This window comes from Rhinolophus hipposideros (genome assembly GCF_964194185.1).
Source record: "Rhinolophus hipposideros genome assembly, chromosome: 15".
Lineage (NCBI taxonomy): Eukaryota > Metazoa > Chordata > Mammalia > Chiroptera > Rhinolophidae > Rhinolophus > Rhinolophus hipposideros.
This window is the reverse complement of record NC_138061.1, coordinates 479,100-505,800: the sequence shown is the minus strand read 5'-3', so window position 1 is coordinate 505,800 and position 26,701 is coordinate 479,100. Positions and strand designations below refer to the sequence as shown.

Here is a 26,701-nt window from a genome sequence, read left to right as displayed (position 1 = left end):
GTGTGCCTCATGCCCCGCTTCGCCTGCGTCCCACCTCCCCAAACTTCCTCCTTCCCGGTTGATGGCTTAGAGACCTTCTGGAACTGTGGTTTGTGTTTTCTAGGTGGCACAGGTGGTCACGGGGTGTGCTGTCCGGCTTATTTCGCTCACATAATCAAGGTTTGCCCTCACGGTTGCGTGGGTGTCCTTCCCCTTGCTGCTGAGCACTGTCCATCGCGCAGACGAACCGCAGCTGTTTTATCTGCTTTACTTGGGCCGTTGCAGGGACAACTCTGCCAACACCCCCCACAGATCTGTGTGTGGACAGGACTGGCATGGCTGCGTCGTGGGGCAGGCCTGTGTGTGACTAAGAAACTGCCACCTTTCTCCAAAGGCTGTGCACTTCACACGCCACCTGCAGTGCGAATCCCAGCCCCCCACATCCCTGCCAGCGTTCAGTGGGGAAAGTTTTTTAGAGTCACCATGTCCAGAAGTGGTGGGGGTGGAGGGGTTGGGGGGGAGTCATTATGGTTATAATTTGCAATGCCATGATTCACTATTGAAATCTGCCATCTTTTCACAAAAATATTTACCATCCACCTATTTTCTTTAGAGAAATGTCTGTTCAAAAGTTTTGCCCAATTTTATTGGGTTGCTTTCTTATTAAGTTTTGAGAGTTGTCTGTATATTCTGTGTGTAAGAGCTTTGTCAGATAGACGATTTGCAGGTATTTTCTCCCAGTCTGTGACTTGCCTTTCATTCTCGTAATAGTGTCTTTGGAAGAGCAGATGTCCAGTTTAATTTTTATGGATCGTGCCTGTGGTGTCCTGAGTAAGAAATCTTTGCCCAGCCTCATGTTGCAAAGGTATTTTCTTCTAGAAGTTTTATAGCTTCAGCTCTCACATTCAGGTCTGTGGCCAACTTTAAATTAGTTTTCTTTTTTTGGGGGGGGGTGTTGAAGGGGTGGCCGTGAACTGAGTCTACTGTTTGGCTGTCCAGCTGTTCCAGCACCATTGTGTTAAACACTAGCTTTTCTTCACTGAATGGCCTTTGCACCTTTGCTGAAAATTAGGTTTCTCTGTGTGTGTGTGTGTGTGTGTGTGTGTGTGTCTACTTCTGGATTCTCTATTATGTTCCATTGAGCTACACATATAATTTTACATTAAAATTGCACCCTCTTGATTCCTGTGGCTTTATATTAGGTTGGTGCAAAAGGATCTGCAGGTTTTGCCATTATGAACCTTGTAATCTGCAATGACTTTTGCACCAACTTAATAATGAGTCTTAAAATCAGGTAATGTTGGCCCTCCAACTTAGTTTTTCTTTTTCCAAGTGGTGTCGGCTGTGTTAGGTGCCCTGCAATTCCACACAGATTTCAAAATGATTTTGTCAGTTTCTATCAAAAAGCCTGCAGTTATCTGGATAAGGATTGCAGATAATTTAGGGGAGAAGTGACACCTTAATAATATCAAGCCTTTCGATCCATGAACTTGATATATCTTTCCATTTATTTACATCTTTTTTTTTTTAAGATTTTATTGGGAAACGGGAACAGGACTTTATTGGGGAACAGTGTGTACTTTCAGGACTTTTTTTCCAAGTCAAGTTGTCCTTTCAATCTTAGCTGTGGAGGGCGCAGCTCAGCTCCAGGTGCAGTTGCTGTTTTTCTAGTTGCAGGGGGCGCAGCCCACCATCCCTTGTGGGAGTCGAACCGGCAACCTTGTGGTTGCGAGGATGTGCTCCAACCAACTGAGCCATCCGGGAGCTCAGCGGCAGCTCAGCTCAAGGTGCCATGTTCCATCTTAGTTGCAGGGGGCGGAGCCCACCATCCCTTGCAGGACTCGAGGAGTTGACCTGGCAACCTTGTGGCTGAGAGCCCACTGGCCCATGTGGGAATCGAACTGGCAGCCCTCGGAGTTAGGAGCACGGAGCTCTAACCGCCTGAGCCACCGGGCCGGCCCTATTTACATTTTCTTTGATTTTTCTCAGCAATGTTTCGTAGTCACTGCTCAGGGTACAAGTTTTCACTTTTCGTCAAATATCATTTTTATGCTGTCATAAATGGTAGTTTAAAAATTTTTTAATATCTGATCACTCTTAGTTTATAGAAATATGAAACTAATATTTGCACATTGTTCTTATATCCCACCACCTTGCTAAAGTCACGTGTTACTACTGGTAACAAGTTTATGACTTTTTGCAGATTGCGTAGGATTTTCTACACCAACGATGATGTTATCTGTGATCAAAGACAGTTTTACTTCTTCTTTTCCAATCTGGATGCTTTTAATAGAAAGACATATGTCTTTCTTTATGTTTTTCTCTTGCCTTATTAAATTGGCTAGAACACGAATACAATTCTGAATAAAGGTGGTGAGAGGACACCCCTGTGTAGTCTGTCTCAGGAACCGTTCAGTCTTTCACCATTAAGTATGATGTTAGCGCTAGTTTTTCCTCATAGATGCCCTTCATCAGGTCGAGAAAGCTCTCTTCTATCAATGGTTTGCTAAGTCTTTTTTTAAAAATCAAAAAAAGCACTGGGTACTGGGTACTGGGTTCTATCAATTGTTTTTCCTGCATCCACCGAGATGATCATACTGATTGTTTTTTTAATATGGTGAACCAAACCGATTGATTTTTGAATGTTGAACTATTCTTGGGATGACCCCCACCTTGATGTTGATGTATTATCCTTTTTATTTATGATTGGGTTTAATTTGCTAAAATTTTATTTGGCATTTTTGCATCAATGTTCATGAAGAACAATGGTCTGTAATTTTTGTTTTGATATCAGGGTAATACTAGCCTTGTACAGTTGTAATGTAATCCCACCTTTTAAATTTTCTGGAAGAGTTTGTGCAGAATTTTCTCTTTTCTTTTTTCCTTAAATGATGGTAGGATTCACTAATAAAGCCACTGGGTCTGACATTTTCTTTCAGAAAAGACTTTTCACTACAAATTCATTTTTTTCAATAGAGGGCTATTCAGGTTCTCTATTTCTTCTTTTTGCATGATCTTTGGTAGGTTAGGTCTTCAAGGCATTTGTTCCATTTCACCTAAGATGTCAAATACATCAGCATAAAATTGTTCCTGACGTCCCCTTATCATTCCTTCAATATGTGTAGCTTCCTCGGTGGTGTCACACCTCATTTCTGATATTGGTTATTTATGTCCTTCCCCCACCCTCTGTTTTTCCTGGTCATCTGCATAGAAGTTTATCAATTTATTTTTTCAAAGAACCATCTTTTGGCTTTGTTGATTTTCTCTTTTTTTTTTCTGTTTTCTATTTCACTGCTTCCACTCTGATCTTCAATTGCTTTTCTTCTACTTGAGTTTAATTTGCTCTTTTTTCTACTTTCTTAAGGAGGAGGCTGAAGTCAATGATTTGGGATCCTTTTCTTTTCTTATACAGGTACTAGTGCTACAACTTTCCTCCTAAGTGCTGCCTCAGAGACATCTCAGACTCTCTGATGTGCTTTTTTTCCTTCCATTCAAAAATACTTTCCCTTTTTATTTCTTCTCTGGACTATAGTTATTTTGAGATACATGCTATTTACTTCCCAATTATTTGGGCATTTCTCCCATAGCTTTCTTTTTGTTTTCTTTTTTTCTTTTTTTCAATGGAGGTAAAATTGATATAACATGAAATTTGCCATTTTAAAGTGTACAATTCACCGGTACTTGGTGCATGCACGTCACCCCGTCTACCTCCCAAGGGACCCACACCCACTCGACGGCCCCATGCCCATCCCCAATGCCACCCGCACGACCACAGATTGCTTTCTGTCTCTGTGGATGGCGCTTTCTAGCCTCCGCTTTTTGATTTCGACTTCAGTTCCACTGTGGTCTCAGGACACACCTTATGTGACTTAAGTCCCTTCACATTTATTGAGACTCATTTTATGTTTGTGGTCCAGACGTGGTATATCATGGAAAATGTTCCACATGCTGCTATGGGAAACGTTTCATCACCTGTTAGGTCAAACTGGTGGGTATGTTCACATCTTTCTTATTTTGTGTCTACTCGCTAACATGTGAGCGAGGGGTATTAAAGTCTCTGACTATTAATTGTAGATTTGTCTACTTCTGCATTGCAATGGTATCGGTTTTGCTTCATTTATTTTGAAAGTCTGTTATTAGGTACAAGGTTTAGAGTGTTGTGGCCATTCGGTGAGTCGCTTCCTTTACGTTACGAAGTGGACTCTGCATCTCCCGTCATGTTCTTGCTCTGAAATCTGCTTTGCCTGGTAGTACTGTGACCACGGCAGCTTTCCCCTGACGAGCGTCAGCCTGGCAGATCCTTTTCCAATCGTTCAGTTCTAGCTTCTTTCCGTCTTCTACTTCAAGTGGCTTTCTTGTAGGCAGCGTGTCTGACAATTTCTTTTAATTGGGCAGTCAGACCATTTCGATTTTGTGTAATTATTAATAGGATTAGGTTTCAGGTTCCGTCCTGCTGTCTGCTATCTATTTGTCCCATCTGTTCTTTATTCTCTTTCCCCTTTTTCTGCTTTCTTGTGGAACAAATGAACAATTTTTATGATTTCCTTTTGTCTCCGTTCTTGAATTATTAGGTACACCCTTTTGCTCTGTCATTTTGTGGTCGATTCAGGGTTTACGGTACGTCACACCACTTCACTCGGAGCATGAAAATCTTTTGTGCTACTGTTGTCTGTCGTCAGACACTTCGTTTTTACATGTTAGCCCTATGAGACACTTATTTTTGTTTAAACCACCGATTTTCTTTCAAAGAGACTTAAATAATGAGAGCTCTTCTCTAAGTCTTCCCAGGTGGTTTACTTTTCGATGCTCTGGGATCATTTGAGTGACGTCCCCATCCGGTACCGCTCTCACCCCGTGTCTTGGCGGTGGCTGTAAGCCTCCTGCACTGAGTGTGCTCCAGACACCTTTTTTCAGCGCTTGAGCATTTGGGGGGGGCTCTCACCCCACCTTCATTCTGGGGAGAGATTTTTGCTGGTGAAGAGTTCCAGATGGACAGGTCTCTCAGTGGCTTTTTGGATGCTGCTTCACTTCGTCCTTGTTGCTCTGTACACGTTGTCTGATTGTAAGAACTTTTAGTCATGTCACTGCTTTTAAACAGTGCAGTGATGGCGTGTCCTGGTCTCGTTTTCTTCCCAGTCATATTCGTGTGCTTGGGGCTCACGGAGCATCTTGGATCTGTCAGTGGGTGGCTACTGTTATTAAATCTGGAAAAATTTCAGCCAGTATCCTTCAAATATTTTTCTGTGAACCGCTGCTTGCCCTTGCTTTCTGGGTCCCCAGTCACACCTACGTCCACGCACTTGAAATTGCTCGTCTCACCGACACTCTGTTAATTTCAACTTCTGTTCTCTTTGTTCTTTCTTTCATTTTGAATAGTTCCAATTGCTATGTCTTCACGTTCTCCAATTTTCTACAATCTCTGCCATTTATCCCATCCGTGTATTCATCTCACACACTGGTTTCTACCCTTAAAAGTTCAGTTTTGGTCTTCTCTTTGTGTCTTTGTGTATTTCACTACCTGAACATGTGGAATGCAGTTGTAACAACAGCTTTAATGTCTTGACTTCCAATTCAGCTCTGGGTTGGTTCTGATTGGCTGATTACTCTCCTTATTGCGAGTTACCTGTTCCTGCCTTTTTACATACTGATCATTTCTGATTGACTGCGAGATGCGGTACATTTCATCTTGTTGGGTGCTGGGGCTCTTTACATTCCTATTAAGTTTCCAAGCTTTGTTCTGAGACAGTTATTTGGAAACAGTGGGACTTTTCAAGGGCGTGAGCAGTGCCCATCCAGGGCTAACCACTCCCGCTCTGTCTGTGTCCAGTACCCAGGCCATGAGGTGGGGACAGGCGCGGTCCTGGCCCTGCTTCTTGCCATCCTTCCCCTGATGCCTCCCAGCCTCAGGCAGTCCTCCCAAGAACACGCTGCCCAGTCCCCAGGCGGGCACTGCGGGGCCCCCGAGCACCTCTGCAGCCTTCCTTCCCCCAGGACACCCACGGGCCCTCTGTCCTGCCAACGGCAGCCGCCTCGCTCTCCACGGGTCCCCAGCCACATCCCCTCGACTCAGGCAATTGCCAGCCTCACCTGGGTCCCCCGCCCCGGTGGCCGCAGGGAGTGTGGAGGGAGTGTGGACAGAGTGAGCCACCTCTGCTCACAGGTAGCTGCCCACCTTTGCTGACCACATGGCTTGGGGCGCTTTTTGCTCTTTCAGATGGGAGGAGGGAATGAGCAGAGTGTGCCCCAGGGTCCAGGCCACGCACTTACATCTTGAGAGGACAGGAAGCCCTGCACGCTGTGGAAGAGCTCTTCCACCTCCGCCATGGCTCTCTGGGCCAGGCTGCAGGCCGCCAGGTAACACGCCATCCTCTGCTCCTCGTCCGGCTCACTTCGGGCATGAAACCTTCATGAGACCAAGGGCGGAGTCACCACAAAAGGTCGACGCGTCAGTCATCAGTGTTAACAAGACGTGCAGTCTCTGTGTGACTACACTGTGTCGCCAGCACACGCACAGAGCACCTCAGCAAGCACACAGACTGCACTGTCTTCGTAAACACTGAGCCTGGCCTCATGGGCGTGCGAGCAGCTGACGCCACACGTCCCCACCGTCCTGTGGGGGTACTTCTCTGCGTCTCCAAGTCCTCACCAGCCACACACCATTCCACTCCCACCACATGACCGAGGTTACATTTCCTAAGTGCCCACATAGCTTTCCCTCATGACGGCTGGTTTTAACTCTTTACATGTGATTGGCTTGTTGTGTTTTGAAATGCTGTGTATCACCAGGCACGTGTGGCCCGGGGTGGGGTGTAGCAGGGGTGAGGCTTTGCTGGTCTCTCTGTGGGGATAGTGTCCAGTACTGTGTCTGGGGTGGGGTCATGGAGCCAAGCAGGTGGGACACTGAGGCGGTGGGATGGAAGAGAGGACACTCATGACAGGCTTCACACCCCCGTGTGCTGTCCCAAGGGAAGTGCAGGTGGCCACAGGACGGGGGCCAGGAGGAGGCCGATGGGGAGGAAAGGTGGCCTGTGGGGAAGTGGCGGGGGGTGGAAGCTGAGGGGGGAAGGGCCTGGCTGACCCGGCATGGGGACCGTGCTGTCACAGAGCACGGAGTGCCGGTCCCCAGCAGGGACAGCCAGTCACATGTGTGTCTACAGCGAGGCCCACTCACCTCTTGATATTTGCACGTTCCAGTTTTATAGCCGCACAATTCTCTTTGTAGCCACAGCTGATAAACTTTCTCTCAATTCCCTCCAAGCACTCATCCGCGTCGTGCAGCAGGACCTGGCCCCGGGAAGCCTCCCCAGCAGCGGCCGCCCGGGCCGCCTGGATCCGGGTGCTCACACACCTGCGGGCGGGGGCTCCCCTTTAGATTCCACCAAGCACACGGCACGCTGTCACAAGGCCAGGGACTCGAGGACGACATCGACCGTCCACGCGGTGCCAACAGTGCCTCTCGCTTCCACGCCGGGAGGAACTCCTGCAGGACTGTTTCTCGAAAACCAACACCCCCACTACCCTCATTCTCCAATCACAACAGGACACTTAGAAAGCAGCCCCCACCCTAGGTGTTCGCCCATTTGTACGTTCTAAATCACTCTCCCAAAACCGGGGCAGGAAAGAACCCCGTGGGAACGGCCGTGTGTCCCGTGTCAGACAGGGAGCTGCCCTGGTGCTCAGAGGGGCTGCTGGCAGCAGAGGCAGTGGGAAGGTGTGGGCGAAGTGACGAACGCAGAGGAGGGAACCGAATGGCACCAACAGCCCCTCACCAGCACAAAAAAGAGCACATGACAAGGAAGCAGCAGAAACAAATCCAAAATGAGACAAATCCCGTTGCTTCGGCCAATAAAGCACAAGCTGCTTCTTGGAAAAGGTCAACGGAATGGGAATCTGGTTTCGAGGAGGAGAGATGGCACAGAGACATGACAATGAGGGGACACACCTCAGACACAGCCTCTGTAAAAGCTACAAGAACCAGGCGGTGAGCGTTTGTACTGACACAGCCAAAAGCCCCGAGGAAAGTTTTCTAGAGAACAGAAATTGCCAGACAAATCACTAAAAAAAAAAAAATCCGAAAATCTGAAAGACTTCCAACAACCATGGAAGAACTATTGCTGCTCCTTGAAGTCCTGCCCAGACCGGGTGGGGGAGGAGAGGCTGGTGCCGCCCGGGGGACGGACCTGTGTGGGGGGAGAGCCAGGTGCCGCCCCGGGGGACGGACCTGTGTGGGGGGAGAGCCAGGTGCCGCCCCGGGAACGGACCTGTGTGGGGGGAGAGCCTGGTGCCGCCCCGGGGACGGACCTGTGGGAAAGCAGGCAGGCAGAGGGGCAGGAGACATCCGAACACTGGACCCAACTCTGCCCTGGCACGGGGTGAAGGACGAGAGGAGGGGCGCCCCCCCAAGAGCCTGCTCCCCTGCCTGGTGGTACCTGTCCTCTCAACCAGAGAGGGGCCCAGAGGAAGCCCACGCCCTGCCCTGCTCGGTGGGAAATGAGGGCCGTTCCCTGAGAACTCAGGGGCATGACACGGCCACCTGCGTCCCAGTCCCAAGCAAAGGCACATTGGTAAGGAGGGAACACCGCCTGCAGGAGCCCCAAGCCCGACACGAGGCTCTTGTGACCTCTCCGAAGCCACCTTCACAAGTGGCTGTGACAGACTCTGCTTCTCAGAGAAGGTGGAAGGACGCCCAGGACATTGGCGTTTTCTGCAGCTGGGAGAAGGGTGTGGCCACACGGCCCTCGTGACGTGAGTCTCTGACAGACAGAAAACACCACGGCTTTCATGGTAATTAACAGTTTGTCTTACAAAAATCACCTGGCTTCTAGATCCGTGGCCATGAATTCCAATATGGGTGCTCGGTTCGGTCTTTCTTTCTTGAGAACCGTGAAGGCCTCGATGAGCTTTTCAAAGAGCTGGCAGACCTAAGAATGGCCGCACTGATGTGAGCGGGCCCCAGCCCGCAGGCCCCTCCCCCAGCCGGGCACGCGGCCTTGCCCATCCTCACCATTTCTTTCCCCTCGCTTTCCGTGGACAAGACGGCATCTCCGAGAGTCAGCGTGGAGCTGTACCAAAACTCCTCACCACCCCCCAGGCGCTGGGCCTGCTCCACCAGCTTCTTGGCTTGGCCGTAGTTCTTCTCCTTGTTGGCCAACTGTGCAAGAAGGTGCAGGCACCTGGATTCTGCACAAGGATCGTCAAGCTCCTAAAAAAGATGTACATATATGGAGGCAGGGTGGGGTGGGGGAGACTGAGCGAGAGACAGACAGACAGAGACGGGGAGACAGAGACGGGGAGACAGAGACGGGGAGGCAGAGACGCGGAGACAGAGACGGGGAGACAGTGAATGTGGCAGCTCCAGGCACAGGCCTTGCCACACCTGTGTTCATCCACCGGGCTCCTCTCTGACATGAACAGGTCTCCACATTTGCCCCCAGGCCACAGGGTGAGCTTGAGGCCTGTGTGTGAGAACTGACCTCCAGGGCTCTGGACAGTGGGAAGGGCCCTGGGAAGCCCCTTCCCTTCGGCAGTAGGCTCCAGCACTGGCCCGCCCTCCTGGGCCACGTCCCCCTGGGCTGGGAGCCTCTGCCCGGATGCTGGTCCAGGGCAAAGGGGCCGGTCTGGGTGAACAGACCAAGTGTCCAAATCTATGAGGCTTTGTGTGTCCTTGCCGGTCAGGGCTGCCTCCGTCCCCCATTCACTGCACATGGTGAGAGGAGACCTGGGGGTGGGAGGGGCCGTGGGGGCATCACTGGCCTCTGGACTGAGCGCAGCAGGAGGATTTGGAGGAAGAGAAGGAGTCTAGGGTGGCTGAGTCCAGAGAGAGTGGCCAGCATGCAGCCCAAAGAGGCTGAAGTGGGGGGCCTGGGAGGCTCACCCCAAGAGCCAGGGCCCTGGGAAGGCCAACGCGTGCAGGTTGGGGTATAGCTGCAGTGCCACAGCAGCCAGAGCAGGGAGAACGGAGGTGGGCCTGCGGGCTGGGCCCCTGCCAGGACCGTGGGACAGCACTGCAGCTTGCGGATGGAGCTGGAGGGACAGGCTGGCGGCTGGGTTGCCGGGGGCGCAGTGTGTGGGTGCAGGTAGCCACTTCCCCAGGAAGACAGGGACAGTCCCTGCAGACACCCAGGGAAGACATCCCCAGCCAAGAGGTCACCTGGGGCTGAGTGCTGTGACCTCAGGAAAGAACCAAGAGGAGGGTGGAGATGGAGACTCAAGAATGTGGGAAGGGGTGGGCAGGTGAGGGGAAGATGCTGAGACACCTGTACACACCTGTCCCCACTGCGTGAGATGAGACTGGAACCCCAAGGCTGTGATGGTGCCACTGAGTTGTATACCCATTTATTAGGAAACTTTCTCTCGCTGGGGTTCTTCAAAACAAGTGACAGCCTGGCTGGCCTGTAGCTTTGCCTCACCCCCAGGGAAAACAGGTCTGAATTCTGGACAAAGAGAAGCACCTATCTGTGGGCCCTGGGGCGGCTGAGCGCGTAGGAACTGGAGCTGCCGCCCTTGGGAGGGGGAACGCACACATGGAGGCTCCACTCTGTCCTGGATTTCTCCCAAGGGCAGCCATCCTCGTGGGGGCCATGGCCCAGGAGGAAAGCAACAGTCCAAGCAGGGAGAAGAAGCTGGAGCTTGGGCCCCCTGCAAGGTCCAGTACCGGAGGGGGGCCCCCCACAGACCTGCGCTCCAGGGCAGAGCAGGCTCGAGGCTGGCAGGCTGGAATGCTAGCTATTCGGGGGCTGGGTGAACCCCAGGCTGCCATCGAGACCCCAGAGACCACGGATACCGCAAGGCCCACCGAAGTGTGAGAGCAGGTCACGGGTCAGGGGGCGTGGGGCACCGTCTGCCCTGAAGGAAGGAGCCCCAGGCCTCTCCAGGGTCTCACCCACACACAGCCACTGGGAGGCCTGCTGGGAGCCTGGCAGCCCTAGTCAGTGAGTGCAGGACAGTAGGAAAAGCATGACAAAGGACATGGGAGGCTTCCATGGACAGCGGGGTCTGTGAAAGAACAAATACGGTTCAAGGACCGAACCCCCGAAGCTGCCCAGGACAGACAGAGCCGCTCCAGACGCAGGCAGGCTCAGCCAGCGCGGGCAGGTGTGGCCCTTACCTGGAAGGCCTGGCACGCCTCCGACAGGAGCAGCCTTGCTGGCTGGTACTGGTCCATGTCCAGCAGCACTTCTGCTTTGAGGGTCCACAGTTGGGGAAAGGATGTGCCGGCCAGGCCTCTCCCAGTTTCTTGGTTTATCTTCAAAACCTGTAGGGCAGCACAGGGCCGCACACTTGACGCCTGTGTCAGGGCAGCTCCACCCCGGCCAAGTGCTGTGGTGTGAGGCTCCCCCTGGGTCATGTCTACACTGAGTGGCCCAGCTTAGCTTTCCTCCTGTGACACCTGTCTCTTCTCACCAACCAAGCCCACCAGCAGCTGTGCCAGGTGCTTTCTGGGCCGCCCTCCTCCCCACCCTTTACTCCCAGCTCCAGGCCCCTCTCCTGGACCAGACAGTGCCCCACCAGTGGGCAGGGGACAGGTCAGACCTCTTGCACTTCAGCAAGATGCACAATGGCCCCTGGGCAGTCCTGGGTGCAGCCGTCCACCGAGCCTTCCTGCAGGGGGAGCCTGCACATCCAGGCCCTGGCTGGACTCGTGCTCACTGTGGGGCTCTGCCGTGGGGACAAGCGCTCTCTGGCTGCAGAGTGTGCAGCAGGGAGCCCACCGAGTGGAGCGGAGAGCTGGACAGTGGCCAGACCTCCAGCGTGCTCTCTGGTTGCGAGGGCCTCCCCTTCCCAGCCACATGGTCTGCCTCCTGGGCCCCTGCTGTGCCCCCGGCCTGTCTTCCCTGAGTCACTGAGCAGGCCCCTGCAGGCCCTTTCTAGGGTGGTCTGTGGTCTGGTCTTCCCAGGGACTTCCAGAGCCCTGAATTCAGGGACTTGACCAGTGCCTGGATTTCCCAGGAAACCTGACACAGCAGGCCGTTAAGACGCACCCTGGCTCACTGGCCCCAGCTGCAGTCCTGTCACCGCCCTGCCCCCCGACACTGGGACCAAGGTGCTCTGGCAAAGCGAGGGTACCTTGTCTTTTGCTACCAGAACCTTCGTCCCTGCGGGCTGGACGGCAGTCGTGGGCTCATTCAGTGTTGGCAGACTTTCTTCTAACCGTGGTTCCCTAGTCTTCTCCTTTTTCAAGGCAATTTCTTTTCTGCAGCTAACATAAGTAAAAAGCAATATACTGAAGAAGAAATACAGTGGCCAAGAAAATACACAAAAGTGTTCAATTTCATCGGTAATCGGAGAACTGCAATTCAAACGGCTGCAAGAGGGCACTACACTGCCCCCCACCGCCCCTGCCACATGTTGACCGAGATTAAAACAGCAGCACCCCTGATGCCCACGGTCACTCTCCCCACCAAACTCCAGACTCACGCATCCGGCTATGGCTTTGGCATCCTGACCTGGATATTTCACACGCTTCTGTCCAGAGCTCCGCCCCATCGAGAGGCCAAAGTGCCCGTGGCAGCTTCGCTCCTGGGGACCTGCCTCCCTCCATCTTCAGTGCCCGCTTCCCTTACCCCGCGGCTCCACCCACCCCTGCAAATTCTCTGTCATATCTCCCCTCCACTCGCATGGTCCAGCCCGGAGAGGCTGCACAACAGGAGGGTCAGTAAGTAATTAACTGCCCCCAGGCACAGCCCCCACACTGACACCATGCACTGCCTCCTGGACCAGGGTCCTCCCAACACCCCACCGTCTGGCTGCGGTGAGAGATGGGGGCCTGGGGCGTGGAGGGGACACAGCCGAGAGCCGGGCCACGTGGCCATTTGCTCCGTCTGTCCAGGTGAGCCCCGACCTGTGTACTGAGTCGCGGGGAAGCTCGCAGCCGACGTACCTCGCCTGCTCTGTGTCGCCAATGTAGGCTTGTCCGACTGCTTCTTCATGGAAAGCAGCTGCTTGTCTCAACTTCAAGTCAGAGCAAAGCAGGGCAAGTCTAGGAGGAGCACAGAAAGATGCATTAAGGCCGTCACACAGGCTGCACTAGGCTCAATGCACTGGGTACAAATTGGTCAATGAATAAAGAAATGCATAATTTGATGATATTTTCAATAATTTTTAAAGGTACGCAAAACTACTAGGGAAAAATAACAGGTGGCCCTATCAAACTGCTGAGAGACGCAAAACGAGCGTTCGCTCAGGTATCTGACTCATGCATGTTCTTAACCTCAAGGTCACCATGAAGGTCGAGAGGGCGATCGGGGCTCTGACCACATGAGTCTGGTGTGGAACGATTCAAAACGTGCTTTAGTGCCGCTGACCACAGCACGACATGAGGTTCAGTGCACAGCACCGCCATGGACGTCTCTGTACCTCCCAAAGTGACCACCTCGCCACGTCTCAGCCCCTCTGCCACTGTGAATGGTGCACAGTATGACTGACCGGCTGCCCTGCGCTGCTCACGGGAAAGAAGTGGAAGCTCACAGCAAAGTCGCACACACACTACCAAGACGTGACACTCCCTGGGGTGAAACAGGCCCACTGACCGCAGGTGGTAGAGGTCTTCCAGGCTCTTGCTGCCCACCACGGAGGCCGAGATGAGCACAGCCAGCTGCAGGATGGGGACCGCAAGCTCATGAAGGGACAGCTTCTGCAGGCACCTGGCCAGCTGGTCCAGGTAGTACAGGCTGTACGTCTGCACAAACACAGCAGACATGGGCGGTCACGGGAGGCAGGCCAGGCTCTCCAGAGGCCCTGCCTTCAGGGCCAAGCCCAGAGCCTGGCACAGGGTGTTCAACCAGAGTTTGTGAATGAATGAATGAAGTGCCTCTCCTTCTCCTTCATGAATGCCTTTCATTCTGTCCTGTGCAATCACCTCTAAGTGCCAGCACTCCTGTATAAAGATCCTACAAGAAGCAGTCCATTTACGTAGTCAAGGTTATGTGTTCTTTTTCATTTTCCACCTAAAAACTACTGATCCATTCAAAACAGAATTTTTTTATGTATACACACAACTTCCTTAAAATTTAATAGAGAGTAGAACTAATACTTCTTATAATGTCAGGCTACATTTGATAAAATAATTATTCTTCAGTTAAAAATGGGATGAACTGTTTTTAAAATCTGCTTAAAAGTACTGTGGACGACAAAGGGACAATATATACTAAACCTGCCGAGCTCAGAGGAGCCCTGCATGGCGAACCTACAAATCAGACACTGAGAAGAAGCACACAGGGTGGTCTGAATGGAAAAATTCCTAACTAAAAGTGAGTCATGGCCGGTAGTGGCGTCCTGGGCTGTGGCTTCCTTGACAAAGGTCGGCCTTTACCTTTGAAACTGTCTGCTGTCTTTAGGTATCTAAGGTAACAGACCCTTGGAATGTCAGAGTAATGTCCTTTTCCAGACCCCTCGGGGCACAGCCACTGAGACCACGGAACCCCTCCCTGTTGTCTTGTCCCCTGAAACCATCACAATGTGCTCAAATGTTAATTACTAACTATCCTGCACTCACCTATGTAAAATGTACGTGTCTCTCCGTTTTACTTTTTATCCAACCCCAGGGATTCCCCCGCTTTGTTTTCTCTTACCCGCTTAACCTCTCCATGGATTTCATGTAACTGCCCCCAACGTCTCCTCTCCTCCTTTGATGCTAATGTACAAAATAACCTGCAAAACTGCTGTTCTCTGGAGGATTTTCTCAATCTGTTGAGAACTTGCTTCCCAGCAGTGTCATCAGCTTGGCTTAAATAAACTAATGACACTTCTCGGTTTGGACATTTCTTACGTTGACAGCCCTGAAGAGGGCTGCATCTTCGGCTTAAGAGGCAACCGCTCAGGGACCCAAGCTAGTGGCACCTGGGTGGCCAGGAAAATGTGGGGTTTGGTTCTTTGAGGACCAATAATTGATGACTACTGGTGAGGCTAATCAACAAAGAGGGATGGGAAGAGGCACAGAAATGTCTCCAGACCCTACAAACACTGAAAGATCGTGAGAGGACGCTGAGGACAACATTATGCCAAAAATACTACATTTTACATTAAATGGAATCATCCTAGGAAAACCACAATCCACCAAAATCATCACAAGAACAGAAACTGAAGAGTTCTGTAACTATTAAATTAATTGGATGCATAATTTTGAATCGTCCCAAATAGAAGATTCAGGCCCAGAAGGGAATTCACTCAAACACCAAGTTAGAAATAACAACAAGTCTTATGCAAATTATTCACAAGAACAGTAAAAAAAGGGGGGTGGGGAGGAAACAGTTCCTAACTGACTAAAAGGTCAGTGTGATCCTGTGAGGGAACGAGAAACATGAATTTGGTCTTCGTCCCATTCCTGGCACCCAGCCCCTAACACCCTCGGAATTTTGTTTTTCCGAAGCCCCTGCCAAGCACACCTGTTTATGCTAATGGGGGGGGGGCTGGTGGCCAGAGGAAGCAGCCAGGAGATCAGAGGGTTGGAACTTGCAGCTGACCGCTGACATGGCCGGGGGAGGGGAGGCACTGGGTGGGGTGGACTCCTCACCAGCGGCCAAGGACTCCGTCAGCCGCACCTACCTGATGGGGCCTCCACACGCCCCACAGGAAGGTTTTGGGGCTTCCGGCATGGTGGACACCCCACAGCGGGAGGGGGCGCCCCCAGCTCCACCGGGACAGAAGCCCCTGCACTCGGGACCCTCCTGACCTCATCCCGCAGGCCTCGTCATCTGGCCGCTCACCTGTGTCCTTTGTAATAAACCGGTCATTCTAGTAGCTGAGTACCCTGAGTTCTGTGAGCCTTACAACAAATGATCGAACCTGAGGGGAGTGTGGGAACCCCCGATTTATAGCTGGCTGGCCAGGGCTTGTGAGTGGAGTGTGCGGTGGGGGCCGTCTCAGGGGCCCGAGCCCCTTCCTTCCCCGTGTGCTACCTCGGGGCAGCCGGTGTCAGGGCTGAGGGGGGCTGTGGGCCACCAGCTGGTGTCACAGACAGCCGGACAGCGGGGTGCTGGTGTGGAAAACCCACACGTCTGGCGCCACATGTGCTGGGAGGAGAGAACAGTTCAGAATCGACGCGACTTTTTACCAAATCCTGACAAGCACGTGGTATGAAGAGAAGATGAAACACTGGTGTTCCTCGTGAACACAGAAGCAAACTCCAAAACAAGACATCAGCCACATACGGTGAATGATACTCTCAACCAGAGTGGATTTAGAAAACATCAATGTGATTAAAAGAATGAAAGAGAAAAAACTATCATTTGAATAGATGGAGAAAAATACTTGATAAAAAACCTATAGCCATTCCTGATTAAAAGTAGCAGATAGGAATAAAGGAACTTCCTTAATCGACAAGCAGTACCCATAAGAAGCCACGACGAACATCACATACTTACTAGTGAGGTGTGGCAAGTCTCCCGCCAAGATGGAGCGCTACGCGGAGACGCGTGTGAGCACCGCGTTTGTTCATAGCGCGCGGGATCCTGGCCAGGAGCACAAGGCCAGGTGAAGAAACGAAACACGTGACAATTGGAAATCATAAAATAAAAAACTGTTTGCAGATGAAATGGTTGTGCACACACAAAATCCGAAAGAATCTACAGATAAACTACCAAAGTTATTAAGAGGTCAACAAAATTGATAGATGCAAGGCTAAGATGAAAACAATTCCATTTCTCTATTTCATCTGGAATTTAAAATGGAACCCAAAACCAACTTATAATAGCATCAAAAATTTCAAATACGTAGAAATAAATCTCAGAGGTGCATAAGCTGCATGCGGAAAACTCCCATCCATCCTCAAGAGGCCGGAGAAGAGCTAAGTGCCTGGGAGCCTGGTCACGGGAGGTTCAAGCTGTCCCCTCAGTCTGGGGACTATAGCACCGTGGTCCAAACCCCTTGGGCTTACAGGACTCTGACCGGTGGTTCTAAAGCTGTGTGGCCACACGGCTGGGCGCAGAAGGGCTGCAAGGCCCTGAGGAGTCGGGGGGACATCTCCACTCAGCAGTCCAGGTCTGAGGCTCAGTGACCGACAGGGAGACGTGCTGCACGCGTGGCAGCGCCAGGAAGGTGGGCAGGTGGCTTTTCAGCAGACAGAGCAGGACACTTGCAGCCCCAGGTCACGGGGCAGTGCCGACCCCGCACCTCACAGCACCTCACACACACCCGCTCCAGGGACTGCATCTGAGTCCAACGTGAAAGACCAGAAGGCTTTTGGGGAAAACACTGAGAGAATATCGTCACGACCTTTGGGGAGAGCAGCTTTTTCTTCACACAGAACACTAAAAAGCGTTAGTCACGAAGGACAAAGATTAATACATTTTGTGACATTAAAGCTAGGCGTCTCTGTTGGTGAGAAGACCTCAGAAAGTCAAGGCACAGGGTGGGCGGCGGTCTGCTATCATTAACTGTCCAGCTGTTGTTTCCAGAATCAAGAATTCCCTCCACCAACAAGAAGAAGACAGAACTTCATCGCATGTGGGCACTGGGCTGGGCAGGCAGTCACAAGACGACATCCATGTGACAACAGGCACTGAGAGCTGTCTTACCTCGAGTCCTGCTGAGCCGCAGTGAGACGTCACCACGCGTCCACCAAACGGCCACAGTCACGGCAAACTGCATGGGTCCGGCGAGGACCTGGCCGTGGGAACTTTGCCCACTGAAGTGGGGGGAACCCGACAGCCACTTTCCAAGACAGCTCGGCCCCAACACACATCAGTTGGAGAGCCACGAATTCCACACAAGGCTGTGTCCTCCAGACACGTATGTGCACACGGGTTCCCCCAGTGGCCTCACCTGTGACAGCCACAACTGGGGACAAGCCACTGTCCCTCAACAGTAGATGGAGAAACCAATGGCGGTCTCGTCGGCAGCAGGCGGCTCCACAGCAGTCAGTGCACACAAGTGACAGAGCCACAAATGAGCACAGAGGACAGCCACCAACGCGGCTGTGAGTGAAGGGAGCCAGACATAAAGGCCGTGGGCTGAAGGGCCCATTTCTTAGAGCAATGGCAGAGTATGGACGGCTGAGTGATGGCTCCACCGCCGGCTGGTGCGACCCCAGGACTGGGTCTGTGCCCTTACGTGGCGAGAGGGACGCTGAGCGGGGGCAGAATCCTGGATGGCCCAAGTCGCCCTAGACATAGCCCACGGGGCCTTAGAAGAGGGAAGCAGAAGGACACAGAAGAGGAAGAGGAGGCCCTGTGATGACAGGCAGACCCTGGGGTGACACAGCTACAAGTCCAGGAGCACCTGGAGCCCCAGGAGCTGGGAGAGGCGGGAAGGAGCCTCCATTGGAACCTGAGGGGGTGTGGCCCTGCAATACCTGGATTGGGCACCATGACACCGACTTTGGATTTCTGGCTGTGAGAACACATTTCTGCTATTTTAACAACGCAGTCTGTGGTGACTTGTTACAGCAGCCCCAGGAAGGACCCTAGCACACAAGTAAGTTTTCCTGTTTCGGGCTGTCACTTGGGTGGTGCGTACCCGTACCTGGGGAAGAGAAGGGTGTGTTTCCCACAGAGGCCGACAGTTGCTGGGGAGAGAGCATGGCTGGGGGCTGGGAAGGGGCTTGTGGGGGTCCTGAGGCTGACGGTGCCCTGCCTCCACCTGGGCGGTGATTCACAAGTGTTCCCTTTGTAACACTCAGCAAGCTAAACCCCTTTATGTGCTTCTCTTTCTGGGTTTTTTCACACAGAAACGGTGGCTATAGGTACAAGGAGACAGGATCCAGGGAATGCAGACGGTCGCACGTTACCGTGGCCGGAGAACATCTCTCCAGGTGACTCACCGGCCTCTGGATGCTGGATGGGTTAATGGTGAACTCACTCTCATCTTGTCTGAATACAGCCGTCACCTCTTCCGGGCAAGAATAGGAGGCCCATTCTTCCACGCTCACCGGTAAAGCCCCCAGTTCTGTGCCGGGAACCGGGGTTGGACACTGAAAAGCAGGGTTGTTGCTGTGCTTTAGAAAGTACAGCTGCAAGGGCAGAGGTGGCCAGCTGGAGCCGACAGGTGGGGAGCACGGGTGGCAACGCCTCTGTGCTCTCCCCAGGGCCCTGCAGCACATGGCGCCCTCCCTGTGACCCAGACCTGGAGCCACATCCGACTTCTGACCTCACTTCTGAGAGCACAGACTCATGCTTCAGCCCCTGCCCAGCTAGAGTCTCTCGGGGGCACCCCAGGCCCACAGCCCAGCCCCAGCCCCAGCACACGTCCACTCTCAGTAAACATAGTGCCGAGCTGGGCGCCAGTGCGAGCTCTGGAGGGCTACGCACACGGGACAGCTGGAGGACAGGCTGCAGGGACACAGGCATGCGGACATGCAGATGCTTCAGGGTGGGAGGGCGGGTGTGCAGGACAGGCCCGTGTCACGCAGACCCCTGCTGCTCCCGAGGGAAAGCAGCCCCGCACACCCCCACATACCCAGGGCCCGGATGTGCCTGGGGATGGCAGGCAGGCGTTTGTCTGGTGACTTGTTACGGCACAAGATAACCGCCAGGGAGAAGCCAAACACCCCGGTACCCTGCTACCAACCCTGTGTGTGTGTGCGTGTGTATGTGTGTGTGTGTGTGTGTGAGCATGTGTGTGTGTGAGAGCATGTGTGTGAGCATGTATGTGTATGAGAGCATGTGTGCGAGCATGAGTGTGTGTGAGAGCATGTGTGCGGGCGTGTGTGTGTGTGTGTGTGTGACGGGGAGGGGACAGAGAAGTCCCTGCCTCCACTTCACAGAGGGGACTGAGCACAGCGGTCGGGCCCCAGCCCAGCCCGCCCATGGCCCTCGCCCTCCACTGTCCCGTCCCGCCTGCACCGCCGGGAGAGGTGAGCCACCTGCTTCGGTTCTTTGCTCTTCTCTCTGTCCTTGTCCTTGCCTCTCTCCTTCTCTTTTTTAGGCAACAATACATTTGTACTAGCTGCTACTGTAATTCTGCTTTCTGAAATGGATTTTCCTGCAGTTAATAAAGAAACCTGAGGAAAACGAAATACAAATTTGCAACATTACGTAAGCAGGTGCACACCCCACCTTCCTCACACTTGGATTTGAGGGGTGGGTCACTGACCCCAAGACTCAGAGTGGCAACTTGGTGTCCATCCGTCTGCCACGGCCAAGCCAGTGAGCCAGCCGAGCAGAGGTGGCTGCAGCGCCCCTGGGCAGTAGGATACCTGGTGGCCGTCCCATCCAATGCACCCGGGGCTGCCCCTTCCAGACTTGGGCTGGCAGAGGCACAGCTGGGGCTGACCCTCAAAGAGGGCGTGCAGACTGAGTTTATGGTCTCTAATCAAGAACGCACTTGAATAACCTCCAGCATTCCTCCTAAAAGAATCCCTTCTCCCTGCTGTCAAAGGTGACAGCCCTGTTGTCCTGGGGGCTGGGGCAAGCTTGTCCTCAGAAGACAGGCCTGTCCTGGCAGACACTGTCCTACTGAGGGCACTGCCCGCAGGAGGTCCCCAAGAACAAGAGACCACCAACAGCTTCCCAGGGCCCCCCCCCCCCCGTGCAGAGGTGGTGGGGAAGGGGGCAGCAAGGAAGCCATGCAGGGGGCAGGGGTGGGGGGAGAAGATTCTGGAAACCTGGCAGCGGGGCTGCCGATGGTCAGCGGGCTTTGGCCGATGGTCCACGCCACACACAGCAGTGCTGGCAACCTTGGCGGGTGATTCTGGGGCTGGGTTTCAGAGAGCAGGGGTGCTGGGGGGAGCGGCACAGGAGGTGGCAGGGGCAGGGCCCTTGCCGATGGGAATAAAGTGAGAGGGCAGGGCTGCTATGAGAGGCACTGCTCACATCTCGGAAGTCTTCAGTCTTTGGACGCTGTGACACTGAGCCCAGAGTCTGGTCCCAGGAAGAGCTGAGGGCCTGGGAGGGGCCGTGGGGCCTCACCTGCCAGATGCGTCTGAGGAACGCGTAGGCCATGAGACAGTGGTCCTGGTAGCCAGCCGCGCCTGGGGACGTCACCAGGGCCAGCAGGATGTAGGCACGGGCCAGCGCTTCCAACTGCCTCACGTTTCGCAGCTTCTCCAAGGAGACTGCCCCCGTGTCCTCGGACATGGGACTCTCTGGGGCCAGTGTGGGCGAGTGCCCCCCTGCAACACAGGGTGCCCGCAGACTCAGGAGTCCAGGGGCCTCGGCCACTTCCTCTCTGCCCTCATCCCAGGCCCTCAGGGTCAGAGGGCAGTGGTCCATCCCAGGCCCAGCGGTGGGGCTAGGAAGCTCACAGGCGTCCTGTGGCTCTGGGGTCGACATGTGGGGTTGGGAGCAATGGAACCCCCCTCTGCGTCACCCCAGTTGGTCTGAGCTGCTGTCTGGACTTGCACAGGTGGGGGTTGGCCTCCAGTACATGCAGACAGAAAGGGGCTGCCCCTTTCGTGGCCCTGCATCCGCAGAGACCTGTGCATGCCATGCTGGAAGAGAGGCCCACTAGATGGGGCAGCTGCCACAAGGCCTCCCTGGGGCCCAGCACGGTCCTGGGGGCCGTCCCCTTTCTGGGGTAGGAGCTCTCCCGCTGGAGGCCGCACCTAGAAGCGGCCAGTACTGTGCAATCCGTGGAGACGTTGGGTCTGCAGGAGGCTTGGCTGAGCTTCCGAGAGCCCTTCTCCTGTCTCCTTAGTCTGTGCTCCCCACAGAGCAGGCTCATGTGCCTGGAGTCACCTCTGGGTCCCCAACCCCAGCCCAGCAGAGGTCCCCTCACCCCGAAGAAGGGTGACTGGTTACTCTGAAATGCTGCTCCCAGCAGGACGGGTCCTGAGTCCCTGACCTGCCCAGCCCTCCACATGGAGCGCCCATGGCTTCTAACCCCCAGGTTCTGGCGACAGTGCGGCTCGCCATGCTCCCTGCCTCACCAGCACCTGGCTCAGCCTGAACCCCACTTCTCAGGCCTGCACACGCTGCTGGCCAAGGCCAGGGAGGTGAGCTTTGGGGGAGGGCTGAGACTACCACGCCTCAGAAGTCCTGTGGCCTTGGAGGGTGGCCGGGGGCTGGCTCCAGGTCGCGTCTTTTGGAACGCGCCTTCCTTTCATCACCGAAACGCCCACTCTCTGAACCAGAGCAGATACGACCGCTGGGGCCACCTGTGCCCCGGAGCCAACAGTGGTGGCCCCCGCTGCGTCACCTCACCTCCTGGCTCAGGTGTGGCCCTGGCGGCCTTCATCCCCAGCAGGATGTCGATGGCCCAGTTCAGGTGGAAGGCCACGTCCTCGATGGGGAACTGTCTGTGGTACAGCCACTCACTGAACTCCATGATGTAGTCAACTTTCTGCCACTCGCTCTCTGGCTTCTGTGGGTCCCACAGGAAAGGTGGTGAGCACGCGGCACTGACCAGACCTAGTGCTGAACACACAATCTACAGCACACAGCAGTTGGATTCGTTCGCGTTCTAGAAGCAAACGGGTTTGTCCTTGCCCTGTATTCCTCCTAACCAGACCCCTCACAGGGGACTGCAGCTGCTGTCTAGGCTCGCCGGGACCTGCCAGGCCTACGAAAAGGGCCTGTCTTCACAGGCCGCGTGTAGCGAGACCGAAGCTTCGCGAAGTCTTTGCAGGCCTTCTGCCCCGTGGACCCCCGCCGGCCTGCCTCGTCCTCATGACTGCGCGTGTCCTGCCTGCCTCCTGGAGCAGGACCCCCCTGCCTCACCGGCCTCGCGTGGCTCTCTGCTCTCACTCCACCCTCTGCCCTGTTTCCTCCAGCATGCACTGAAAGGTGCACATGAGGCTTCACCTGGATGGTTGTGCGGTTAACCGAGCTCTGCAGGGCAGGGAACAAGCTGCTCTGTCCAGCGTGCAGCGCCCCCCCCATCCCGCCCTCACCGTCCAGTACAGTCACCGCTGGTCAGTGATGGCAGCACAACGGAACGAGGCCGTTGCTCCCCGCCTCACAGAGCAGAGCCAGCCCAGCACCCCACACACTCCGTCCTGCACCTCACACCCGAGCCACCGTCCGCAGGTGGGGAAGGCAGGAAGGAGGAGCGTGTGAAGGAGCGCAAATCTGATTCCGGAAGCACGAGGACAAGGTGTTGGCGGGATGGACAGGCTGCGGGCGGCAGAACCCACGAGATCAGGCTGGAGGGACCTCTGGGCTGGATACTCAGTGGTGAGGAGAATCAGCTGGAGGTGGCATGTGGTTCAGGACACTGACAGATGAGCAGGGGTGGGGAGAAGATGCAGGAGCGACCCCAACAGGTGGGGGGGCCTTAGTCAAGTGAAGGAAGTACATCAGCCTGGAGGGAAGGATCAGATGTCCTGTTGGGGGGTGGGAGGGGCGGGGAGGGGCAGAGGGGGCCTCAGAACGACTGTGTCGCTCGCTGGCTTTGACAACAGATTGCAAGAGGGTGACGGGGTGAGAGCTCAGCGGAGGGTCTAGGAGAAAAGGACGGTCTTCAGCAGGTGGTGCTGGGAACAGAGGCGGCCCTACCTCCCGCCAAGTGCAGAAATTAACTCAAAATTGATCGAAGACTGAGATGTAAGCTCAAACTATGCAACTCTCAGGAGAAAACATCGTAGTGAATCTTGGTGACCTTGGGTTATGCAGATAGAGTACCACAAGCATCAAGAAAAGAAGCAGATAAATTGGTCAAAACTAAATGTTTGTGCTATAAATTACATCAACGAGAAGGTGACAAAGTGGCTGAAAAGACAGCCTAGAGAATGAGAGAAACTGTTAACAAAGCATGTATCTGATACTGGACTTGTGTCCAGACACACAATGAACTCTGTGATAAAGGACAAATAACCAAATTTAAAAAGGAGCAAAATCTGAGCAGCCATTTTTTGAAAGAGTCTATATAAGTGGCCGGTGAACACATGACAAGAGGCCCGTCGTCATCAGTCACACGGGAAAGCCGGTGACATCACCAGGAGACAGCACTGGGCAGCTGGGACGGCGCGCACCAGTCCGAGAACAGAGGGCAGCGGGCTGTGGGGGTGCGGAATGGGGCAGTGGCTGCAGGGAACAACCTGGCGTCCCTCAGGGTTAACACAGAGTCACCATGTGACCCAGCAGTCCCCCCCCCCCCAAGGTCAATGTCCAAGAGAAGTGTAAACACATGTTCTGCAAAACCTTGTGTGGTAACAGCCACGTCACAACACTGTGGCCAAGGCAGCGCCCACACCGATGGCTGCCTGGGTGGTCCGGTCAGATCCCCAAGAAGCTGGACACGTCCTGCCGCCTGGTGACATCAACGCCCGACTCGTGCGTGTGCGGTGCTGGTGTGAACACACCTACTGCACTGCCCGCGTGTGAAGTGCACCGCCCGCCACCAGGCGCACTGAGGACACGTGATGACAACGAGCACGTCACTGGGTTATGTTTCTCTGTACTTCCTTCCTTATCTTACAACGTACTCTCTCTTCTTAGAAGAAAAGCAACATGCCACTCACACACACGTCGTGTCTGCCTCGGGCCTTGATGGCACGCCGTCTCTTGTGCAGATTGAATGTCCTGCCGTTTGTACAGTGACGTGCTGTGCCGGCCGTGGCCCAGGAACCGCGGGCTGTGCCATACGGCCCAGGTGTGTGGGGGGCTGTGCCGTCTACGTTTGTGTCCGGGCCTCTGTGACGCTCGCACGACGGGAAAATCGGCCCACGACGCAGTTCTCAGAACGTGTCCCCGTCGGTAAGCAGCACGCGACTGCACACAAATGTTTAGAGCAGCACTATTCACAATAGCTAAGAAATGGAAACAACAAAAGTGCCCAACAGAATGCCTGTCCACACAGTGGGGTCTGCTCGCCAGAAAAAGGAGTGAAGCAGACACGGCGACAGCACGATGAGCCTGGAAAACCCTAAGCTAATGAAGAAGCCAGCTGCAAAGGACACATCTTATCTGATTCCATTTGTGTGAAATGTCCAGAACAGACAAACCACAGAGACAGACAATGAGTTGGTGACTCCCTGCAGCCGGGGGGCGGGTCAGGGGGGAAGCGCTACAGGTCCTGGGTGTTTGCAGGGTGATGAAAGGTTCTAAAACTGGTGGTACAGCCCTCTGAATTTACTAAAACACACCGTTACCCTCAGAAAAAGGAAACAACAGAGGGACTTGGGATCAGCAGGGCGGTCGTCACAAGGAGCCTGCCGCAAACTGCAGGCCCTGCCGTTCTCCAGAGCAGACCTGGTCGCTTTCCCCGCTGGAGGCGGTGCCCACCTGGCCAGGCCTTTGCCAAGGGAGGACTTGGCCCTGGGTTCCAGGAGCAAGGCACAGGGGTGCCCCCAGCCCCTTGTTGGGGACCCAGATCTCTGTGGTGACCGCTTGGCGCTGACCACACAGCACAAGGCAGCCTCTGTTTGGACTCTGAGCACCTACCTGGCCAGAGATGTTACCGCTTCCCTAGGGACAGCCCCCAGCCCCTGGAGCGCTCTAAAGCCTCAGATAGGACCTGCTCCATGGGGGTGGGGGTGGAGGGCACTGTGTCCAACAGAGAACCTTCCAGGCTTCAGCACGGGGCCTGTTTGGGGACACCTTTAGTCCCCACAATTCAGGGCCTCCTTTGACCTGAGGCAAGTTCCACATTCTGCTGCCTCGAATCTTCGGTGCCACCTGCCCTGAACCTCAACTTGACATCCAGTTGACACCCCAGCCTTGGCTTTCTGGGATGAACAACGTCCCAAGACCCCGACTCCCAGGAGGCTGCAGGCCTCTGGCCCTCCCTTTCGGTGGGCTTCACGCCCTCTCGCCCTGCTCCGGTGCTGTGACGTGAGTGCCGACTCCCACACACAGGACCTCACCCTCCCTGCTGGAAAAGGGTGCCGCAAGGCAGGGGTCCATGTGCTGCCCTTGCCACCTGGCAACCCTCCCGGGATGTGTCCCACGCCACCCCCCACGGGGCCACCTCTGCACTGGCCAGAGACCCACCTGTAAGGCCTGAATCGCGTTGTGATAGCAGGTCAGCTCCCCAGAGGGGTCCTTGGAGTTCCAGGCCAGGCGCTGCCACATGTGAGCCAAATACTCCTCACTCTCGTCTTTGAATTTCTGTATCTCCATCATGAAATTCTGGCCGAGTTTGGCCTTCACGATAACCATGTGTTTGAAAATCAAGCTACAGAAAAGCGAAAGAGGAATTAATTCCAGTCAAATAACAAGAAATGTAAATACATCTAATGCATCCAAACGACGGTATTCGTCCATTTTCCTACTTACCAAGATAAAACAAAAAGGAACCTGAGTTACTCGGGCTTCCTGTGCTGTGTCCTACTTTTACATTTTACCTCTTCACTTATTATTGGTGTGTGTGCCCTTTAACCTACCCTCCCGGGCTGAGTTCCGGGTGTTGGGGGTCCCGGGGCAGGCGGAGTGGGTGGGTGGGCGGCAGTGTGAGTGGGTGGGGTCGGTAGGGGGGTGGGGGGAAGGGGAGCGGGGGGGGGGGGGGGGGGGCAGGCGGAGGCGGGGCCGGGGCGGGTGGGCGGGGGGCCGGGGCGGGTGGGCGGGGGGCCGGGGCGGGTGGGCGGGGGGCCGGGGCGGGTGGGCGGGGGGCCGGGGCGGGTGGGCGGGGGGCCGGGGCGGGTGGGCGGGGCCGGGGCGGGTGGGCGGGGGGCCGGGGCGGGTGGGCGGGGGGCCGGGGCGGGTGGGCGGGGGGCCGGGGCGGGTGGGCGGGGCCGGGGCGGGTGGGCGGGGCCGGGGCGGGTGGGCGGGGGGCCGGGGCGGGTGGGCGGGGCCGGGGCGGGTGGGCGGGGCCGGGGCGGGTGGGCGGGGCCGGGGCGGGTGGGCGGGGCCGGGGCCGGGGCGGGTGGGCGGGGCCGGGGCGGGTGGGCGGGGCCGGGGCGGGTGGGCGG

At 54.9% G+C, this 26,701-nt stretch overlaps 1 protein-coding gene across 5 annotated transcripts in view; it reads right to left on the bottom strand.

The window, feature by feature from the left end:
- CFAP46 (cilia and flagella associated protein 46) overlaps positions 1 to 26,701 on the bottom strand; it is an 88,670-nt gene that overhangs the window by 19,366 nt on the left and 42,603 nt on the right. For all 5 annotated transcript variants that reach the window (XR_013994987.1, XM_081074304.1, XM_081074302.1 and 2 more), the window contains exons 27-39: positions 25,785 to 25,968; positions 22,056 to 22,215; positions 20,823 to 21,025; positions 19,778 to 19,915; positions 18,737 to 18,886; positions 13,509 to 13,657; positions 12,860 to 12,958; positions 12,046 to 12,178; positions 11,087 to 11,233; positions 8,984 to 9,181; positions 8,794 to 8,900; positions 7,151 to 7,327; positions 6,247 to 6,382 (exon numbers count right to left, since the gene is read on the bottom strand). Coding sequence is in view for 4 of the 5 variants with exons in the window: in XM_081074304.1 (XP_080930430.1) it covers positions 6,247 to 6,382; positions 7,151 to 7,327; positions 8,794 to 8,900; positions 8,984 to 9,181; positions 11,087 to 11,233; positions 12,046 to 12,178; positions 12,860 to 12,958; positions 13,509 to 13,657; positions 18,737 to 18,886; positions 19,778 to 19,915; positions 20,823 to 21,025; positions 22,056 to 22,215; positions 25,785 to 25,968 (1,981 nt within the window). In the remaining variant the exon portion in view is untranslated. The remainder of the gene's footprint in view (positions 1 to 6,246; positions 6,383 to 7,150; positions 7,328 to 8,793; positions 8,901 to 8,983; positions 9,182 to 11,086; positions 11,234 to 12,045; positions 12,179 to 12,859; positions 12,959 to 13,508; positions 13,658 to 18,736; positions 18,887 to 19,777; positions 19,916 to 20,822; positions 21,026 to 22,055; positions 22,216 to 25,784; positions 25,969 to 26,701) is intronic.